At 37.6% G+C, this 21,687-nt stretch overlaps 1 protein-coding gene across 1 annotated transcript in view; it reads right to left on the minus strand.

Moving 5' to 3' along the window:
- Nucleotides 1-338: 338 nt before the first annotated feature.
- Nucleotides 339-21,687, minus strand: part of PKHD1L1 (PKHD1 like 1) — a gene marked incomplete at both ends in the record, with an annotated part of 139,420 nt that continues 118,071 nt past the window's right edge. The window contains 12 exons of the mRNA XM_084229761.1: nt 339-445; nt 2,250-2,501; nt 4,095-4,248; nt 4,816-4,962; nt 5,335-5,486; nt 8,951-9,295; nt 12,119-12,254; nt 13,376-13,533; nt 14,878-15,045; nt 15,228-15,460; nt 18,210-18,375; nt 21,499-21,615. Of these exons, the coding sequence (XP_084085887.1) occupies nt 339-445; nt 2,250-2,501; nt 4,095-4,248; nt 4,816-4,962; nt 5,335-5,486; nt 8,951-9,295; nt 12,119-12,254; nt 13,376-13,533; nt 14,878-15,045; nt 15,228-15,460; nt 18,210-18,375; nt 21,499-21,615 (2,135 nt within the window). The remainder of the gene's footprint in view (nt 446-2,249; nt 2,502-4,094; nt 4,249-4,815; nt 4,963-5,334; nt 5,487-8,950; nt 9,296-12,118; nt 12,255-13,375; nt 13,534-14,877; nt 15,046-15,227; nt 15,461-18,209; nt 18,376-21,498; nt 21,616-21,687) is intronic.

Below are 21,687 nucleotides of genomic sequence, written 5' to 3' on the forward strand. Positions count from 1 at the left end.
CTGCTAATAAAAACACACCAGGAACAACATGATTCACTATTGATTGAAAATAAAATGTTCTGAATTTTGTAAAATTCTGAAGCTGTCAGGAACAAGCAGGATAAAAGCGATTGAAAATAATTAGCAAATGATGTATTTAATAAGGAAATGCAAAATGTATCCATTGTAAGCAATACGTATACCTTTTTTAATGCTTCTAGGAAGAAAAAACTACCCTAAGAAATACCCGTTGTGCTATTATAAAAGAAAAAACTGGTTTTACTCTTATTAGAATTCTGGAGACAAGAAAACTGCATATAATACAACAGCATGTGTGCTGGGCATTTGCCTCCAGTCCCTCAGCTCCAAACCTTTCCTGCTCTGTTCAGTGAGCAGAGGCAGGGCCAAGGCTCTTCACACCAGGCCCCTCTCCCCCTTGACAGCTGGCTCCTAATTAGTTTCTGCCCTTAGGAGGGAAGAAAGGATTATTCTTGGAGCCCCAGCCGCTGGTTGTTCTGCTACTCCCAGAAACAGCCTTATTATGTGCCTTCATCCTGACCATATTTATATTTAAATTTAAAAAATAGCCTTGTCTTTTACTACTAGAGATACCTCAGTATCCTTCTGAAATTCTTACCCCACCTCAAGTTCTTCCTAAGTGTTTCTCTTAATTTTCATTTTGACTCAAATATAAGAATCTATCAATACTTACGTGCCTTATTACTGACAATATTTATCATCTTTTGCTATTTGGAGATATATATTGAGAGAGATTGATTTTTACACAGAGTTATAAATCCCTACATATGCATATATATATAAATATATATATAAGATATACATATATATACACAAATATATGAAAATAGAAGAGTCTTTTCAAAGAATGGTTTGAGTACAAGGAGGCAATCTTTAAGACTGGTTTCAGGGCCCTTGGTGTAGAATATAATTAGCATGTAGAAAGGAACCATTAAGGGTTTGTGGTGACCTTATCACTACATGGTTTCAGGAAGACAAATCTGACAGCAGTATGGAGGACAGGCTGAAAGTGAGGCATTTGGAAGCAGGACACTATTGTATTGTAGTAGGTCAAGTGGGAAGTAATAAAGGTGTAAGCAGTGCAGGAAGACTTTAAAGGAAGGACAGATGGGAGACATTGTGGTTGGACACAGATGACCCAGAACATTGAAGAAATGTAGAACTTGAAGATATCTAAGAAGTACCAGCCTGAGAGAGCAGAAAGATGGCACTGGAGTTAACTGGGATGGGGTAGCAGGAAGAGAAGCATGTTGGGAAGGGGAAGATGAGGAATCTGAAATGAACATGTAAAACTGAAGATGTCTTATTTTTCACTTTGAATTTATCATGTCCCTGTTCTGCAGTACATTTCCCTCCAAACTTTCCCTCCATTTCCTTATCTTACTCATTCTGTGTAGCCTCTTGATAAAGTACTCTGATGGAGTGACATCAGCAACCATCTTTAACTATTCCAGGACTTCTCCCTCCTATTAATCTCCTGAATAGTCATGATCTCTGTCTGCCTGCCACTGCTGGTGCCAGTACTTTGATTTCCTTTTGTAAAAACCAATAGTCCTACCACCCTCAGTGCCTCACTCCATGTGACCCAGGCCAGGCTAATTTGAACACAGCATCTGTGGCCACATTGATTGGTTGAGGAATGGCGGTGTGGCTATGTCCTGGCAATGACATTCTTTGGGACTCTTGCTGGAAGTGTTGGGAAAGTGGTTTGTTCTTTCTGTATCAGGTGCTGGGCTGGAAGAATGTAGCCATGAATATCCTAGGGTATCTTTGCCATAGAGTTGGGGATGATGGTGAAGAGTCTGCCAGGTTGTGAATCTACCACTGAGGAAAATGGAGGCAAGTGATGGAGAGAACCAGCTTCTGGATAACCGTGTTGAATCCTGTGGTTCTGGCTGTGGCAGACTACTTCTGGACTTCTTGGTTAAGTGAGTTAACTTTACTACCTACACTAGTTCAAGCTGAGATTCTGCCTCTTGCAGCAGAAAGAGTCCTGACATTATCTGCACTTCTCATTCCACACATTCTTATAAACCACGACTGAGGCTATATGCCACTTACATGCTACCAGATGGAGGCTATTACTTTCTCAATGGCTGACACTGTGTCTTTGTGTCTGCAGTGCTGCCAAGCACAAGGGCTGTTGACTCAATCTTTATTTTGTAAATATTCACTGGTATCTCATGCTGTATGTGGAAATGTACGTTTTACAAGAAATGAACTGGACTTACCTAGAGTTATGCTCAAAATCAAAACTGCAGCCATAAATATTTCCAAGAGCAACATTCTTCCCACCAGACAGCTAATTACTATGGTCATTATTTGGGCAGCTGTGCCCACAGTTGATGCTTTGTTGCTGTTGCTGCTGCCACCACTGCCACCGCTGCCCCCACCACTGGAGACAGACTGTGCTGGCAGGTTGAGAGTCCTGGACTCCACCCGGACAACATCATCCAGTATAAATTCAATCTTATAATTTTTTCCTAGAAAAAAATCCTAATATGTGATTTCTGTTTTTCTTTTTTTTCTGTTTTCATACAATTCCAATTGGATTTTCATTGACTGAAAAACATGGAATAATTCCAGTTACTCAGAGATCATAAAAGATAAATTCATGTCATTTGCAGCAATATGGAGAAAGCTGGAAGAGATTATGTTAAGTGAAATAAGTCAGGAGGAAAAAGAAAAACATTGAATGGCTTCATTTTTTCATATCGACTTGATGTGTATTAAGTTTAGGTTTTTTTTCTTCAGTATTTAAGAAAGTCCATACTAGGGCCTCCCTGGTGGTGCAAGGGGTTAAGCACTGCACTATGAAGCAATTCGCAGCCTCTGCAGCACGAGTTTGATCCCCAGCGAGGGAGAAACCCATATGGTGAGGCAGACCTCTCCTGTCTCACCCGCTGCTCCCCGCAGCAGTGTATTTCAGTCAGTCTGTCTGTTCTGTTCCCCACTCTATCTCTGGTGGATCCTCTCACCCCCCACATCTCTGGTCTGTACCCTAGTACTTGTATGCATAAATACATCTTAAAAAACAAAAAAAAAGAAAGTCCACACTAGACTGGTGCAAGGACCACTCCATGGAGAAGTAAAGCACCCAGCAAAAATCCACAGTGAAGACCTTAGGGATGTGAGTCCCATCAATCCCTTCTAGCCAACCACCCCCTGCATGCCCAACTATAAAAGATCCTCAGCAGAAATCCCAGACATCATGGAGGACATATGAGCAATCCCTCCCCAAATTCTAACCCACGCTATTATGAGCAAATGAAATGGTCATTGTTTTAAGCCATTACATTTGATTCGTTATGTAGCAATAGCAACTGAAACAAGCACTAAATATGACATAAGTAGCTAGATATAATGTCCCAAAGGTGATTATCCATTAGTAATACTATCCATGTTGATCAAAGATTAAATCTGAGCTGTTTACTTTCTTCTTCTACCCTTTTCTCAGCTAATTCTCACATCCCCATTTTCTGTGTTAGAAACCACAGCCCATATCTCTTCTACTCTGGTGGCCCCTGCTTTGCTCTTTATGGAGCTTTAAGTAGACACTGTCAAGCTAATCTAATCTGCGAGGTGATTTCCCACAGGGCAGGATTTGTGGGTAGGACCTACCAGAAGTGTTCAAAAAGATGCTTTGTTAATTTTCTCCCACATGCTTTGTAGTTATTCCAGTTTTACAGTGGTTCATCTACAAATCGGCTAACTAATCTAACAATAATGAAGAGACCACTTTATTTGGCCATCCTTACTGTGTATAATCAGGGGACTGAGACCACATTTGATGAACAAATGCAAACAAGATAGCAAGGAAGAAAGGGGAGAGAGAGAGGACTCATGACATCATTTTGATATTTAGCTTCAAATTCTATGTTCTATTTTCCTTAATTGCTTATTTTCATTTATCTTACCTTGCATATTAAATATATTTTTGTAAGCTAGAATAAATGTTTTCTGAAATGAAGTATAATGTTCTGATTTCTGTAATTTATTGGCCAGATTATGGAATGTTTTGTTCAATTATAATTGTCCTTATTTCATGGGTATGTGCCTGAAGATCCAAAACTCACCTGTTCTAAGAAGAGTAAGATCTGTGTAGTTGGCCCAACAGCTGCTAAATGGAATTGTTGTATTTCCACTAAGACCACTGATTTGGTTATTATTGGCATCCTTTAGTATGGCCTTTAATGTTAGTGAAGTGATCCCAACGGATACACAATTACCCTAAAGAAAAAAATAGTGGAGAAACATAACTATCCTGTTTCCCATGCTTTTTCTTTTTAAGATCTGTAAAACTTTATTTCTTTAGAGGGGGTCTCCCTGGTGGTGCAGGGGTGGAGTTCGATCCCCGGCCAGGGAGCTAACCCACATGGCGCAGGAGACCTCTCCTGTCTTGCCCATTGCTCTCCTCAGCAGTGTATTTCAGTAGATCCATCTTTTTTGCTCCCCTCTCTGTCTCTAGTGAACCCTCTCACCCCCTGCACCTCTGGCCTGTATCCCAGTTCTTCTATGCATAAATAAATAAATAAATCTTTTTAAAAAACTTTGCTTTTTAAAAATGCCTTATTACAAATTTTAAATGTAGGTCCCTTTCCTACACAAGCAGACAAAATTCATTTGAAAACAAATGTTTTTACAACAGTAAAAGATGGTACCTACAGGCATTATTCCAGTTCCCTAGGGGAAGTGCTAACCTAAAGCTGCCAGTATTCCAGGTTAATGACATTGGTTGCCTTTTACAATATACACTTTATTACCTTCACTTAAATAAAGGTTTGAGTTGTAACTTACATCAGAATCTACTGCCTTTACTGAAGGCTGCTGAGAAAATGGCTGCCCTGGCTGGGCTGCCACGGGCTGAGTGATCAAAGAGAGTGAGGACACAAAGGCCACATGATGAACAGGAAATGCAGACCTCTCGACTGGCTGGGTGGTCATCTGGAATGGTCATGAGTGGTGATATAATCACATGATCTTCTACATTCAGTAACAAAATTCATCTTAGCCCAGCTAAGGGTAATATTCATGTTTAAAAATATGCTCCATATGTGAGTTATATGATTACAATATTCCCTCTAGGTCATATTTAAGAAAAATTATTAAAGCAGAGCACATTTTATACCAGTAAATACTTTTTAGAAGATATGCTCATTTCCAATTAGTTTTTCATTTTAATGATACCATAAAAATGAGCCAACAATAAGTTACAAAGACATACTCTCTACTGCCTTGAAATTGGGAGTTAAAATTAGAAATAAGCAATAATATTTTAGATAGTTAAGATGCATTTTAGTTGATGCATTTTCTTACCTTAATCCAGCCAGAATCACCTGGGTTGGGGATAGGATTGGTAATATACATGGAAGATATATTAAATCCAAGGATACTACCGGTTTTTCCTAAAATTACAGCTTGTCCAAGAGAATCAGCAATTTCTTGCAGTTCAGATAGTTGCATCTGACCTATGGTGAAAGTAGTATGATATTTATACAGGTTACAAGAATTTATGATTTGGGGAATACATGAGAGTTTTTCACAAGTTTTGCATTGTTATACGCAAAGAGAATTCTACAGTTTTCTGACTGTACATAAGCTAAACATGATAGACATATTCATGAGGTTAGGAAAATAACAATTTTTTTGTATGCTTTTAAGCCAAATTAAGAGAGAAAGATAGAGAAAACAAGTACAAATAAATGAATGAAAGCATAATGAAAATATATTTGAACATATCCTGTGTCATTCTTTGTTTAGAAGTGAAACACTATCATGAGTGCCTATCATCACATATCAATAAAAAACATCAATTCTGGAGTAGAAAAATCATTAGCACTGTGAAATTTATAATAAGCATATTAAGAAGTAGTCAATGTTATTATTAAATTACTAACAAATTGTTACTATTTTCAAGATTAGTTTTCACATTGTAGGTAGTTTTGTTCTCTTCTACCTTGTCAGGTTCCCTTACACCCATTGTCCCCATATTGCTCCTTACCTTAGGAAACAGCACCTCTATTCAATATATTCCTTTTATCAAAGTCTGGTAGTTTTGCTTGATCCCATTCTTGACTTCACCTCTTCATCCCCCACTCTATAATTACTAATATCTATGTCTCCTCTGCCATTGAAATCCCAGTCAGTCATCATCTGGGACGTTACTGGCTTTCCAGATCTGTTCTCTCTGCCTTTCACTTCATTCTAAACACTGGAGTCAGTGACCTTTTTTAAAATAACTTTCCCAGAATAATGTTTTGGTATACAGTAGACCTTACTGAGGCCTTGTTTTTAGGTATCAACACCTTCCATGACCAGATTCCTGTACTGAAGACTCTGGATATTGAGTTTGTTCCATTAAGGCTAAATCATGAGGGCCTCCCTGGTAATGCAAGAGGTAAGACACAACCTACGAAGCTATCCACAGCCACTGCAGCACAAGTTCAATCCCCGGCCAGGGAGCTACCCACATGGTGCAGCAGACCTCTCTTGACTCGCCCGCTGCTCCCCTCAGCAATGTATTTTAGTCAGACTGCCTGTTCTGTTCCCCACTCTGTCTCAGGTGAATCCTCTCATCCCCCACACCTCTGGCCTGTACCCCAGTTCTTGTATGCATAAATAAATAAATCTTTAAAAAAAAAAAAGACTTGAATTTCTATGCCAGCCATGTCTGGTGAGCATACCATTGATCTGTCCCTCCCCCACCCTGTTTTCCATTTTAGATTGGAAAAATATGACTAACAAGATGAAAATGCTTTTAAGGGGATGGGGGTGTAAGAGGAGTGGTGTTTGTGGAAATTTAGATCACATACTATAGATGATAAACCACTGGGATTTTTTTTTTGATATTTGAGTGGCTAGTATGATAAATATTGGCCCCCACTGCAAGTAAAGTCTTACTAGGGAGTTTGAAGAGTTGGTGAGCAATATCCGTGTGTATCACTACAACTCCTAGAGTAAGTTAACAGACTAAGTTGAGTTCAAAGTCTTCATCCTGTAGATACAAAGAAGTACAGAACTGATAGAGGAAAGTATCCTGTAACTAGGCAGAGAACACAGGAGAGATCTGGTTACAACACAAGCCCATGCTTCCCGCTTCCTTCAACAAAGACTGCTGATCAATACTTCCCTCCATTCTTGCAATTTTTTCCACAGGTTAATCCCACATGGGAATAACTGTGTGCCTGTCAAACTGGTAGAATTCCAGAATGACCGTGTAGCAGTGCATAGGGCAACACAGAGAAGCAAATCTCCTGGGGAAATGAGAGACGTCCCCTAGTGACAGAAGATGAGAACTTCACCCAGAATCCAGGTTTATACAAAAGAGAGCCTGGGAGTTGTATGGAAAGCATGCTGGACAGACAGAGGGCTGATGCAGATGTCTGGGTATGAAATGTATGCAATTTGAAGGCACTCTTTAAAAAGTGAATGTGCAAAATTTTTACTTTTGCATTTTTATTATAACATTCAATGATTTGACCATGTTATTAAATGGACTTCTCACAGGGCCTTAAAAATTAAAGCCTGTTCGAGGACTTGTACAAGTGAAGGGTCTTAAAACTAACCTTCTTGACAGAGACCAAAGCCTCATTTAGAGGAGGGAAAAGCCTACGTGAGGGTACTTGTGCTACACAGCATGGTAGGGAATGAGTGGCTGGAGATGCAACTGCACATCAGGAGGCCCGAAAATACAGTTGCACATTGAGAAAAGTACAACTGCACAGAGAAGAAATGACCACCCACCCTGCAATAGATACTGTGATGGTAAGAGGGCAACATAAGAGTCCAAGGTCAGGAAAGTCCCTCGGTATTTAGATACCAAGTTAGAAGGAAAAGATGGAGAGGAAGAAAATATGAAGGACTAACCATTTACCCAAATTCCCAAACTGAGTCGCCATAAGGAAATAATTTAAACCAGCAAAGATAACTCTGATAGGATAGTTGAGTTCTCATCTGATAGCTAGAAAGTGGGGGTCGAGGAAGTAAGGGACAAAGAAAGGGGTGATCACAGGAATTAAAGACAGAATATATTCTTGCACATTTGCATTTTTTAGAATCATTCTGTGACTTTAGAAATTTAAGGGGCCTCCCCGGTGGCGCAGCAGTTGAGTGCTGGGTTGCGAAGCTGCCCGCAGCCTCTGCAACGCCGGTTCGATCCCCGGCTGCTGGGCGAGGGTCCCACATGGCGCGCAGACCTCTCCTGCTGCCCGCTGCTCCCCTCAGCAGTGTACCTCATCAGTCTGCCTGTTCTGCTCTCCACTCTGGCTCTGGTGAATTCTCTCACCCTCCCGTGCCTCTGACTATACTCCAGTGCTTGTATAAATAAATAAATAAATCTTTAAAAAAAATACAGAAATTTAATCTACAACTCCACTGCTCAGAGTCAACAAGGGTCTACTCTTTTCCTTAGGAAAAAGTCCACAGCCATTTGGCTTGCAAAGAGGAGCAATATTTTTGGATTCCCATGACCTTGCACCTGTCTACCTCTCAAAATCATCTCCAGCATTTGCCCTTCCTGGCTCTTTCCCTGCAGACCTATCAGACATTTTTCAGTTTTTCCAAATGAACCAAAGTATAACTAACAATTTCTTCAGACTTGAACATTCTTATTTCTTCTTTTAATTATCTATTTTTCATCCTTAATCTCTCAACTATAAGGCTACCTCTCAGATCCTTTATATTAAAACAAATCCTTTTGTTGAATTTATTAATCACTACAAAAACAAAATAAATGTGGGAATTTCTTCATAATCCCAAAATAGTCAGGCATTGTAGGAGTAGGGCAGGGAACATGGTCTCTAGACTCTTACTGGGTTTTGGATGTTAAATTGGTGGGAAATCCTGAGGCTTGGCTTACAAGGCCATACTAGGGTTACCTTTGACATGAATTTGGTCATTACATTTCTTGATCTCAACCATCTACTATTCATACCTGTGGTGCCATTGCTTAGGAACTGAGGGGGCGGATCACCAATCTCTAATTCAACTGTGACTCCCACAGATCTCTTTTTCCGCAGACTCTCCCCTCGTATTATTTTGCTGATACGAATTTTGTCACTTGGTATCTTCAGGAACAAAGCAAGATTTCTAACCAAATTGTGAGAGCTATAGAAGTCATCTTCTGTTACAGTAGGTAACTGGAAGGAAACAAATATGACTGCAGTGGTGTGGATTTCAACAGGTATAGTTCCTTTAACCAAAAGGTAAAGCATCTGGTAAATTGGATCAAAGTAGTTTTCACCAAGAACAGTAGAACTCAGGTTAGGAAGGAATTGTTCTAGGAAGGAAAAAGAGCCCAAAAAGAACAGTTAAAAACATTTAAAGTAACACCATCACCATGAGTATTCAATATATGTTAAAATTTAGGAAATTCTAAAAAAGTTCAACATTGTCATTCCTTCATAAGAAAGTTTATATCCTGAAAACAAAACACTTACAGAATGGACATTCAGAATTAAAGCCAATAATTTAAATGATACCATTCATAATAATTATACAATACACTTACTTTTAAAAATAACCTGCTAACAATGTAGTACAAATGAGAATTAAAATTTAATATGAAGCCAGGAGCCCCTGTTGTAATACTATTTAAATGCTCAGGATTTTAAAGCCTTGGCCAAAGGCATTTGATAATTTAAAAATGTAAATTTCACTTTACTAGCCATGGGTTTTATGTAGTACTCAGTAACAACTCTTAAAGAACATTTAAAATTCAGTGATTCTATGTTTACCAATGACAAACGTATGTAATACAAATGAAGTATAAGCTAATGTGTCTCTGAAAGATCTTACACCAATGAAACAGGTTTACATTTCAGTCTTAAAAATCTTTGGTTAATACAAAACAAATTCTATTAGGGAACTTCATATTCTGAAAGTGATTGAGATTATTATACATTTAAAATGAACGCATATATACACAATTTTATGGTAGAGTATCAAAAATGTCTGAGAGGTAATAAATCCATTAATGCGTATTCAGCCAAAGGCTGAATGATATAATTGTACCAGAATGAGACCTTATAGCTTCTTATAACATTTCATAGTGACACTAAGAAAAGGAAATTAAAAGTTCAGAAAGATGGTTATTCTTGTTAATATAACAGATATTCATAGCAATGATGTTAAGAAATCATTTCATTTTTACTATATATTTCTTCAATATCTATTAGTGTAAGTTCTAGATGCTGTTTGGTTTATCCATTCTGTATATTTGAAGAGTGTGTTTTGTGTTATAAATTGAAGCTGCTTTCAAGCTACAGTTAGAGGTGCATAAACCATTCATCCTTTGTCACCTTCTCATGTCGTCACAGTAATGGAAGGAAACAGAGACACAGATAATAATAAAACATTTGGGTAGTCTAAAAAAATATGTATAGGTTAATAATATGGGAACATTATTTACATTCTAAGTGCTAAAGAAAAATGTTCATTTTTAAAGCAATGCTATTTCAAATAAACACAATCTATAAGAGGACAGTGGTAGTATTTGTTTTTCAGCCCTTCAACACTTGTGTAGCCAATTTCCTATATGAAATTCTGCCTGTTGAGATAGTTTCTATTTTCCAGACCTTGAATGACAGAGTATTCAGTATCAAAGGTATTATTTTTTTAAATAAGAAAATTAAGTTGTAAATATACGCAATCAATTATATATAAAATGGTAATATTGACCCTTTCAACTTTTATGGAAGCCAATATAGCATAACAGTTAAGTGCATGGATTCTTGAGCCAGACTCTGTGTTCAAGTCTTTGCATGGCCCCACCTGAGTTCACATTGCTAAGGACTGGATCTGTTCTCTTCAAATTCATGTGTTGGAGCACTGATCCTCAAAATGTAGGGTATCTGAGAATGGGGTCTTTAAGAGAAAATTAGGATTGCATGAGGTCACAAAGGTGGGGATTTCATGATGGATATAAGAAGAGACACCAGACAACTGGCTCTCGCTCCCTCTCTACCACGTGAAGACACTGACAGGGTGGCCATGTGCGAGCCAGGCTCTCACTAGAACCTGACCATAACAGCACCGCGATCTTGCAGCCTGTAGAAACTGTGAGAAAAATAAATTTGTTTTGAAGCCACCCTATGTATGACATTTTGTTATGGCAGCCCAAGCTAGGGCAGTAACCTTGGCAAATAACCTCCTTGTGTCTTAGTTTTCTCATCTGTACTTCATAGGGTTATTATGAAAATATAGAACAATGAATTATTATACACAAAGCATTTAGAACAATGCCTACACAGAAATGTAAACATTAGCTATTCATATAATTAGTAGAAATAGTACCTGTCTATAGATGGGTTATCCATATTTTCACGTCTACCTTATATTATGACTGATGACACATTTATATGATTGTTAGCAAAGATGTGGGGAATATCTAAAAATCATAAGAATCACATTTGGAATGGAATGGATTGGCCTTATTAGTGTTCTATTAACAAAAATATTTCAATGAGCACAGATAAATCCTAAAGCAAATATTGATAAATGAGTAAATTTAGCCTCATAAGGACATTAGCCTTTTATTTCATTTAAACCCAGAGTTTACTTTACTTCATAATGTTCATACTAGTTAAACTAGTATATACTAGTTATACTAGTTAGTTATATAACTAGTTAGTTATATAACTAGTTATACTAGTTAGTATAACTAGTTATAGTAGTTAAACTACTCTTCTTGGCAATACTTTTGGTATCTGCCAATTTATTTAGACTCTGATCTCTGTGAAATAGAAGTAAACCAAAATTAGGGTAAAAATCTTAAGCAAAATCTTCTGTATACATATGAATAACTAAATTAAATATGTAGAATATAAATGATCCCAGGAGGCAAAGGCTTTCCCACATATACACAAGAAAAAACTTTATCTGCATTTGTGCAGAGAAGAGTTCTATCAGGAGTGGTTTTTCAGGACACACCCATTATAAATGAACACATCTTAGTACTTGATGGGTCATGAATGAAAATTTATTTTCTCATGCATTTGTCAATGACTGTGGAGCTAAAAATAGTAATGTTGAAACAGTACAAAGAGTTTCATGTATAATGAGGTATGCATATGATATGTACTATGTTTTTCTAAGGAAATACCTGTAGGAAGATGTCTAGTAAGCTCACAGTATTTCTGTTGGGAGTTCCATACTGTATTTTTGGGACAGACCAAAACATTGTTCACATAGACATCCAGACGCTGAAGTGTTGGGAAAAAAATTCCTACCAGAACAGCCTGTTAAAAATAAACAACATTTTGTATCTTATGAGAACCATAAAACAGAGTATTTAGAATTTTGCATTTAAAAATGTCCTTCAACAACATATGCCTCCTGTAAAATATTGAAACCAAAGTTTTGTGGATTTCAGATAAATACTGGAGATTTTTAAATGGACTTTTAAATGGAGATTCAACCATTCATACAGGTGTTATAACTTAACTCAATGATTTTTGGTAGAAATGTGCAATGTAAGAAAGAAATTATTGGGGAAATTTTTCTAAATTAAGGTAAGACTTTCTTTAAGAGAAAAAAGTTTAACTCTAGGGGTAGAGGGGGGAATAGGAAATTTAGTAGTATTCTGTATAAGTCAGGTAAAGATCAGAGACTTAATGTTGAAACAATGCTTCGCTTCTTTCTCAAAAATTTTGGTAGTAAGACTAATAAAAATCAGCATATAAGGACTATAAATAAAAAGAAAAGGTAGCTCAGAATATGACTAACTAGAAAAGCCTAGCAGGGAGGGGCAGGCAGGGTAGACCACTGAACTATATTTTGGATATATACTGTTTTTATATAAAAATGCAGATTTGCTTGCTAATCACACAAATCATGGGCCTCACTGTCACATTTCATGTATGGAGCACTGTATACTGGGAGAAGTCATACAAGTTTTAAACTGATGAAAACTTCTGGGCCGCCCCGGTGGCGCAGTGGTCGAGCGCTGGGCTGCAAAGCTGCCCGCAGCCTCTGCAGCACTGGTTCAATCCCCAGCTGCCGGCAAGGGTCCCACATGGCATGCAGACTTCTCCTGCCACGCCTGCTGCTCCCCTCAGCAGTATATTTCCGTCAGTCTGCCTGTTCTGCTCCCCGCTCTGTCTCTGGTGAATTCTGTCACCCTCCCGCACTTCTGACTGTACCCAGTGCTTGTAAAAATAAATAAATAAATCTTTAAAAAAAAATCCTTCTGAACTAATGTTCCTTTATTAGTAGTACACTGATGATCCTTGCAAGTCATCTATAAGACTGATGTTTCAGAGAATGGGGGCGGGGAGGGGGGAAAGCCCCTTGCACCTGGAACTACATGCAAAGAATCAATACCAATAACTCCTAAGAAATTATTCTTATTGTCCCTTACCTTGTTCTGGTCAACATTAAGCAGTATCAGTCGAAGATTCTGAGGACTGGTGCCAGTGAAGTAAACTTCATAAGACTTGTTAAGTGCCACAATGCTATGAAACAGAGAGAGCCTTTTCTGGCAAGTATATCCAGAACACCAGCCATGATCCTGTGGGCCTAAATCCATATAAAATGAAAGTTCACCTTCTGCACTAGGAACAGAGATAGTACAACATCTCCATGATAATAGTGAAAATAAATTTCAATGATTAAGTTGAGCATTTAGATCCATTTCCATCCATCCAATGATGCATTCATCTATTTCTCAAACCTTGGCTTAAAAAGGAAAGCAGGGAAGCAAGTCCTCTCTACTATCCTTACTCCCACACTGGCCATGTTAAGCAGGGTAAACTAGAGTGCTGAGAATTTGTACAATAAGATCACTGAAGAAAATAGTAGATTTACATGGATCTCTATTTTAAAAATCAGATTAAAATCTAGGCCACATGGTGAGGAAGAAAATGCTTGATCATTTCTCCTACCTATCAGCAATGAGACTGGGATGGAAATCCACTTTCTTAGCTCTATGCTGAGATACATATTTAAAAAGAGTTAATTTATTAAAAGTAGAGCCTGCATCTGGAAAACATGGCCACCTGTATGTCTGAACCATGGGTTCATTAACTGTGTTGACTGCAGGTGATAGAAACCAGGCAGATTGCATGTTGGGGCAGGAGAAGAGGGGAAAGATTTAATTAATCTCATTTAACTCTGAGACACCCCTGATTCAGTTCATTCTACTCTTTAACCAGTTTTAAACAGTGAACTTGTTGGGTGCTGCCTATTGTTGAAAAATTAGAATGTACTAGTACATCTGATGACAATGTCAATCACAGAAATCTTTCTGTTCTAGGTTATGTGTCATCACATCTGAAAGACTTTAAACCTAATTAAGGACTAATCTTTGAGCCCCCAATGACACTTTAGGCACATACACAGATTCCTTGCTCTCTGTTTTTAGAAATGTTTAGAAATTCATTTGATTTATTAAAAAAAAACTCTGGACTTGTAGTCAATCTAAGTTCTTATGTAGAACATTGTACTCAGATCTCTATATTAGAACCACACATGGTCCAATGGAAGGAACCTAGACTTTCGAGCTTGATAAGATGCCCTGACAGTCAAAAGTATCAGGAAAAAAAAAGTTTCAAGATTAAGACTTCCAAGGATTCATAACAATATCTATGCCAACAATACCTAGCAATACAGATATGAAAATCACTCAAGGTATCTCTTTCTTCTTCTAATGGCCAATTTGGAATACAGTCCTGGCTTACTAATACATGGAGCTTCTAAGAGTCAAGTATCTCTCCTGCACATAGATCTTTGTTACAAATGGAAAGCAAGGGCATTCTGATGCTTGTGAGTTTGATGTGATACATAATTCATGAGATGTCTCTGTGCCTGTAATGAACAGTGAATGCTTTGAGGGGCTACGGTCTGTATACACCAAACACCTACCATTAATGAGATCAACATAACCATTGCTCACAATAGCCACTGGTGAAAGTCTCCGAATTTCTGTGTCAGAATCCAGGCTTTCAATCACCATCATTGCATATTCCATCCCAAAGCACCGATAGCTCTGCCATTCTGGGATGTATGTACAGGTTGAATCTCTAATAATTCCTAGAAACATGCATATATATGCAATTAAAAGGAGTCTCTTTGCAAAAGCATTCACAGTTAATCTTTTCTTTGTTATATTAAGATTATGAAAAATATATTCTTGACGCACATCAACCAGTAAAAATAAAAGAGACATTTTGTTTTCATGAACATGAGGACTAATAGAATAAGATCTAAGGAACCTTTATAAGGTGCTTTTTCAGTGACGGGAATTCTACTGCCATTTGGGAATGTGAGCATCACTTTAGGGATTCTGTAGTCTCCAATTCCAAATTGGCTATTTCCATTCCATTCATATTCTGCTTGAGGTATCACTGAACCAGAATTCCCCAGAAAGGATCCATCCATGTCTCTGAGAAAAGATTTTCTTTTGGCGTCACAAACCATGTCTACACAATCAGATGGATTCACCTTACTATGGAGAGAAGGAGAAATGTATGTGTACATTGATACAGTATCCCTCCCCAGTTTCTAGATAGCATTTGAAGACACCGGAGTATTTGATAAGAGGTATCCAAAAATTGATTGATTGAATCTTAATTCAGAAAGGATTCAAAGTGGGACCAAACAGCATATGTAATTAGCATTGTAATGAGGCATGTTTTTCCATTGTGTTGACTTGGCCTATTATTATGAATTCATTAACATTTCAAAAGGATAAGTTATACACGTGGGATATAAAATTAGAATTCTATTTTATGTTCCATATTTTGTTGAGTGATGGAGTTCATATTTTTACATTGCTCAAATATATTATTGCCCCACACATTTGGTGAACAGTTAACTATATTGTGCAGGTTATATAAAATCTTCTGTTAGCAGGAAAGTCTTTATTATTTTTCCCTTCTTTCTTTTTTTAACAGGTTTTTAAAAAATTACAAAATGTTGTATGTTTTCTATAAAATAACCTAAATATTAATAATAAAAGCTCAGACCCCTTCACCCTCCTACCTTAATTTCTTAGGTTTATCATCAATTGCGGATTAGTATTCTTGTAGACTTTTGTCTGTGTCTATATAAACAGGTACACATGGATTATGAAAATCATGCTATATATTCTAGTGACCATTCTGTAGATTACCCGAACTGTGAGAGATGAGATACTATAAACTCATCATTTAGTTCAACTAAAGATAGTATTCTGCCTTGATCTTGAGCTACGTGGACTGGTGAATGCTAACTGATTATAAAAATAAAGTAGCTGCTTAATTTGATGTACTATACATTTTATAGTATACATAAGTGCACTTATACTATCCCATTATATATTCTATCAATAGGGAAATATAATTTATTCCAGATTTAAAGCAACAACATAATAGTGGAAAGTTCTGATCTATTAGAGAAAATTTAGCATATTTCTCCTTTTTGCTGTAACTGAGACAGGAAGCTGTAAGTTATCCCCGACTATGCTGCCTCAGTTTTTTATTTTTTAAAGATTTATTTTTTTATTTATATATACAAGCACTGGGTATAGTCAGAAGCATGGGTGGGTGAGAGAATTCACCAGGGCCAGAGCGGGGAGCAGAACACACAAATCGATGAAGTACACTGCTGAGGGGAGTAGTGGGCGCGGCAGGAGAGGTCTGCGCACCATGTGGGACCCTCGCCAGTGGCCAGGGATCAAACCAGCACTGCAGAGACTACGGGCAGCTTCACAGCCTAGCGCTCAAATGCTGTGCCACCAGGGAGGCCCTATGCTGCATTAGTTTTTGAGGTGACTCGGACATATTTCTTTTGTTGACTGTCCTTTGTATTCAAGTATGTGCAGACTGCTTTTGTGAATAATCTGTGGGTAGACTGTCCAGTGCTCTTACTTTAAGAGTTTAAGGGTATGTCTTACTTCGGGTTCCAAAAGAACAGATGCGGATTTGTGTTTAAGTGTGTTAATCAAGAGAGTCCCTAAAAAAGGAGAGAAGCTACACACGGGAAGGAAACGAGAGAGACACGATGATGGTCCGAAGACCAGCTCCAATGGGAACCTTTGGATCATGCATTGTGTCCAAAGTTGTTTCCACATTGAGTTTCTTCTACTCAATTATACATTAAACATTTTCTGTAGGCTACAAGGAGATGATGGTACAGAAAGTTTAAACTCTTTAACATCCTACGGTTATTCCTAGTTGGCTAAGAACAATTTTCTGGAAAAGAGGGCAAATGTGAATTCTTGTTGGCAACATTCAGAGCATTTAGGGACTGGGTAAACTGCTTATAAAAGAGAACTGGGATAGTGTCAATTGTAGCCTAACAAAATCACAGAATTCAAAGACCTTAACTTTCAAAATGTGATATTTTCTTCATGACCTAGATATTAAAGTAATATTAAATCTGACAGATGGATTGATAACTAAATAGGAACTAATAACTTTTTGGTGGGCAGAGGCTTCTATAGAGAACCAAAAATCACTGCATTTCAACAACTATTAAATGACAAGATATGGTATTGTCATTAAATCAAAATCAGATGAAATCAAACTATTTATGAAACAATACATTTCTCTGAAGTGATGTTTAGTTAGATGGCATTATTCCTAGATATCTCCCAATATCAACATGATCAAAGATCTCTAATGAAATTTTTTTGTCTCCAATACTATCTTATATCTGAATTCCTGGTCTCCTCCTTTTAAAATGAGTAACAGTTATAGTCCTTAAAGACTTAAGCTTTAAGTATTTCAGTTTCTAGAAATATTCTGATACCAACTGACTTCTCTGGTTGAAAAGTCACTGTTCTAAGTTTTTGTATATTCTTCATCACAGTGATTATAATGACCAACATTTAATTTCCAAGTATATGTTGCAGTACATGTGGTAAGATATTTGGAAAGAAATAGGAAACAAAAAAGAAAAACAAAAGGGAAGAAATGACAGAAATTTCTCTTATTCCCAGCGATAATTAATGGAGATTACTAATACAAAACATACTTCTGATGCTATCTCTGTGTTTCTACTTAATGGTGGTGGTAATTATGATGCAAGGAACAAACAGTATGAGTAAAATAAACATATTAAGGCTTAGTTACTTCAAGTTAAAATCATTCTCAATTTCCATAATGCTGGTTAAATTTTTACAGCAATGAACAATTCCTTCAGTATGGCAAGGAAAGAGGACAATGAAAACTACAAAGACAGGAAAGAAAAAACTGAGTTTTCATTATTTTTACCTTATATCAGGTCTATGTATAAATATTTTTGATTGTTCAGTAGTGTCAACCAGCTGTATGTTCATCACATGAATTGGATGCTGTAAATCCTCATTTAATGGGTTAGTAATAAACACCACATTAGTTTCACCCGAACAAACACTCTTAAAGCCGACAAATGTTGAACCTATAATATAAATAATAGAAAAATAATTATCTTCTCTAAACGAAGTGTTAAAACCTGTTTCATTTCATGTATATTCCACCAAAAACATCATTTAACACTACCTTGAAAATGGAGTTCCAACCCTAGGTGGGAGAAAAGTCTAGCACTATTTGTCCTGTAGAGCTATGGCCTTTAGCTTCTTTGGTGTATAGCCCATTTCAACCCAAAGCAGACCTAGAACTTCCCTAGTCAGGCATGCATAAAGCAGAAATAATGGCAGGAATCAGGAATCAGGAGGATGTGTCTAGGAGTTAATTGTGATAGCAGATTTCAAGGAGGATAGAATATAAAGCTGGATAAGGGGCAGTATGCCAATATGGATGGGGGTATTCTCTATCTTGCCATCAGGGTTTATTGTAAACTTGAAAAAAAAATGATTGTTCATGATAAATGAAGCAGAGTTGTGAGATTTTTCATGACTGACTATGAAGTGATTAAAGAGCTCTGACAAATAGGCATATTGGGATGAATCCATTATGTGAGGTCAATGAATTTCAGCCTGAAGCAGGAGTGGTCTTGAAAGAATGTGGTATGGGGAGACATTACCACTGGGTAGAAGTCTGGGCAGCGTAAAGGATCATCTACTTTATGTGGAGAGAGATGTGGTCTGAGGTCAGGATACTCCTGGACTATAGACAGTGATAAACGACAGCTGGATGTCTGGTCAGGGGCCTGGAATGAACAGAACTGGATATTTAGGTAAAGGAAAGCCTGGCAGAAAGGCCTATGGATGGTTCTGTGAACACAAAGGGCAGGTTACAGATTATCAAGGAGTTTCCACTATAGAAGAAGCATAAAAGAAACGAGGTACACAAAGACATGGCCAGCTAATCCCTGCCCTTAGATACCTAAATTCTTATATGAACTGAGCAGTCTTGTAGTGGAAATGGAGTATATACACAGGCCCAAGGAGATGGGCCTCTGCGAGTTTCATGAAGCTACCTGACAGTCACAGAACCAGAGCTGTGTCTCCTGTATATACCAATCCTCAAGGATCCAGTCAGTTGAATTAAAGTTGATTACATCAGATATCTTCTGCCCTGAATAGTATAACACTTTTTTCTTGACTGGGATTAATTTGCATTCCTACTATGGGTTTTCCTTTCCATTTTATACACACTCAGTTGCCACCACCATGCTAGGATTCACTGAGTGATGTAACTGCATGACATTATCCAAGAGGTATAGTAGTCGGCCAGACTAATACATGTTGTGGTATTTAGGAACCGTCAGCCAAACAGGCTGCTGGAATAGTTTCTTGAAGGCACAGGTGCAATGCCAGCTCTGGAGGTGACAACCTGCAAGAAGATGCCATTCACCTGAAAGAAAGTTATTATGTGCTGCTGAATTCCCAAATCATAGAAAATAGGGGTATTAGTAGGAAAAGCTATTCACCATCACTCCTGGAAGCCCAATTTTAGGGTCTGTGTGTCTGGAGGTCATGCAGGTAGATGGGGTGGTTCAAGGAATGCACTGAAGTAGAAACAAGTTAGCACAACCATCTCTCTGAGTATTGATTGCTAACATCCCAAAGCGGCCCTCTTTTCCAAAAATTAGTTTTGGCCATATAGGAGTCACATTACCCAGGAAATAAGGCCCTTCCTACCATAGCAGCTGTAATCAATAACTGACTAGTATCAGGGTATGAATGACCAATTCCACCTCAAATGTGACTGATTTTCATTCTGGGGCCCTAGTGGGATCAAGGGCAGCTGTTCTCCAGTTTTCACCATGTCCTTGTTTAACAGCTTCCCTTGTCCTGTTCTGCTTCCATGCTTCCTTCTGCAAGCATTTCTCAAGAAAACACTAGCACAAAAATCTTCCTCTAAGGGTCTTCTACTAGGGAAACTAACCTAAGACTAACAGCATTCATATGTTGCCTGCTAAGACTGTATCATATAAAAGAAAAAAGTTAATTGTATTCCTTTGAGAATTTCTGTCCATAGGTTTCATTTCATAAGGATATTTTTATTTCCATATCATAGCTATAATAGTAAAGAGCATATTTTTTATTTAAAGCAATAGATGTGGAACTAAAACCTATGTGACATGCTAAACCACTTTTGGCAGGGGCATCACTGTAAGTAACACTGACATTCTTATCATGATGATAATTACTATTTTGCATCTTTGGGACTTAGAGTTTTGAGAAATGATATTCACAACTTAGACGTCTAGTTTAAAGAACTGATTTGAGAAGACTGGTTAAACTTTTCATGTGGGAAGGGGGAGGCAAAAAATAAACTTTTCATGAAAGGGAGATTTACCAAACTGAAATACAGAATGACAGTTTTAAATAGGCAAAATGAAAACGGTTATGCACACCACATTAATTCATAAATAACCATTTTAAAGAGGCAAATTGGTTCAGTGACAGAGCAGTGGATCTCAAGTAAGACCTTGATTAGAATCATAACTTTGTCAAAAGGTGTGAGAGTTTGGCAAGACACTTAAGTTCTATGAACTAAAGTTTATTCAACTATCAAGGGATAACAATATAATCCTAATTATATGACAAGATTTTTACAATTTATAATTTACAATTTTTACAATCTAGCTTTTTCCAGTTATTTCAGAGGGACAATTAATTGTCAATTCTTTAATATGTAAATAATTTTGCCAGGGAGCCATTCTTGAAATTAATTTTGATGTCTGATCTCTTTGTCTTGCTGCACAGATTAATTTAGATCATTATTTTTAATGAAATATTAATAATTAAATAATATTAAACATTAAATGACACTGGGCCTCCCTGGTGGTGCAAGGGGTTGAGCACCACACTGTGAAGCAATCTGCAGCCTCTGCAGCGAGAGTTCAATCCTCAGCCAGCCAGGAAGCAACCCATATGGCGAAGCAGACCTCTCCTTTCTTGCCCGCTGCTCTCCTCAGCAGTGTATTTTGGTCGGTCTGCCTGTTCTGTTCCCCCTCTGTCTCTAGTGATTCCTCTCACCCCCCGCATCTCTGGTCTATACCCCAGCTCTTGTAGGCATAAATAAATCAATCTTTAAAAAACAACATTAAATGACATTGAGAGCTACAAATTCTCTATAGAACTTAATTGTTAAAGGCTATGTTTAAACTTGCCTGAGATGTCCAAAAGGCCACTGATGGCATTGTAACTCATGATCCCCGCATGGGGTTTCCGAGGTGCCATGTTATGGGCAGAAGCGAAGGTAGGCCAACAAATCGCACTTCTCCCACCTTTTATAAAAAGGAAAAAGTTAGTGAAATTTGAATATGCACTCATATGAATACAAACATTAAAGTCCCAAA

The sequence above is a fragment of the Talpa europaea genome (genome assembly GCF_964194135.1).
Source record: "Talpa europaea genome assembly, chromosome: 3".
Lineage (NCBI taxonomy): Eukaryota > Metazoa > Chordata > Mammalia > Eulipotyphla > Talpidae > Talpa > Talpa europaea.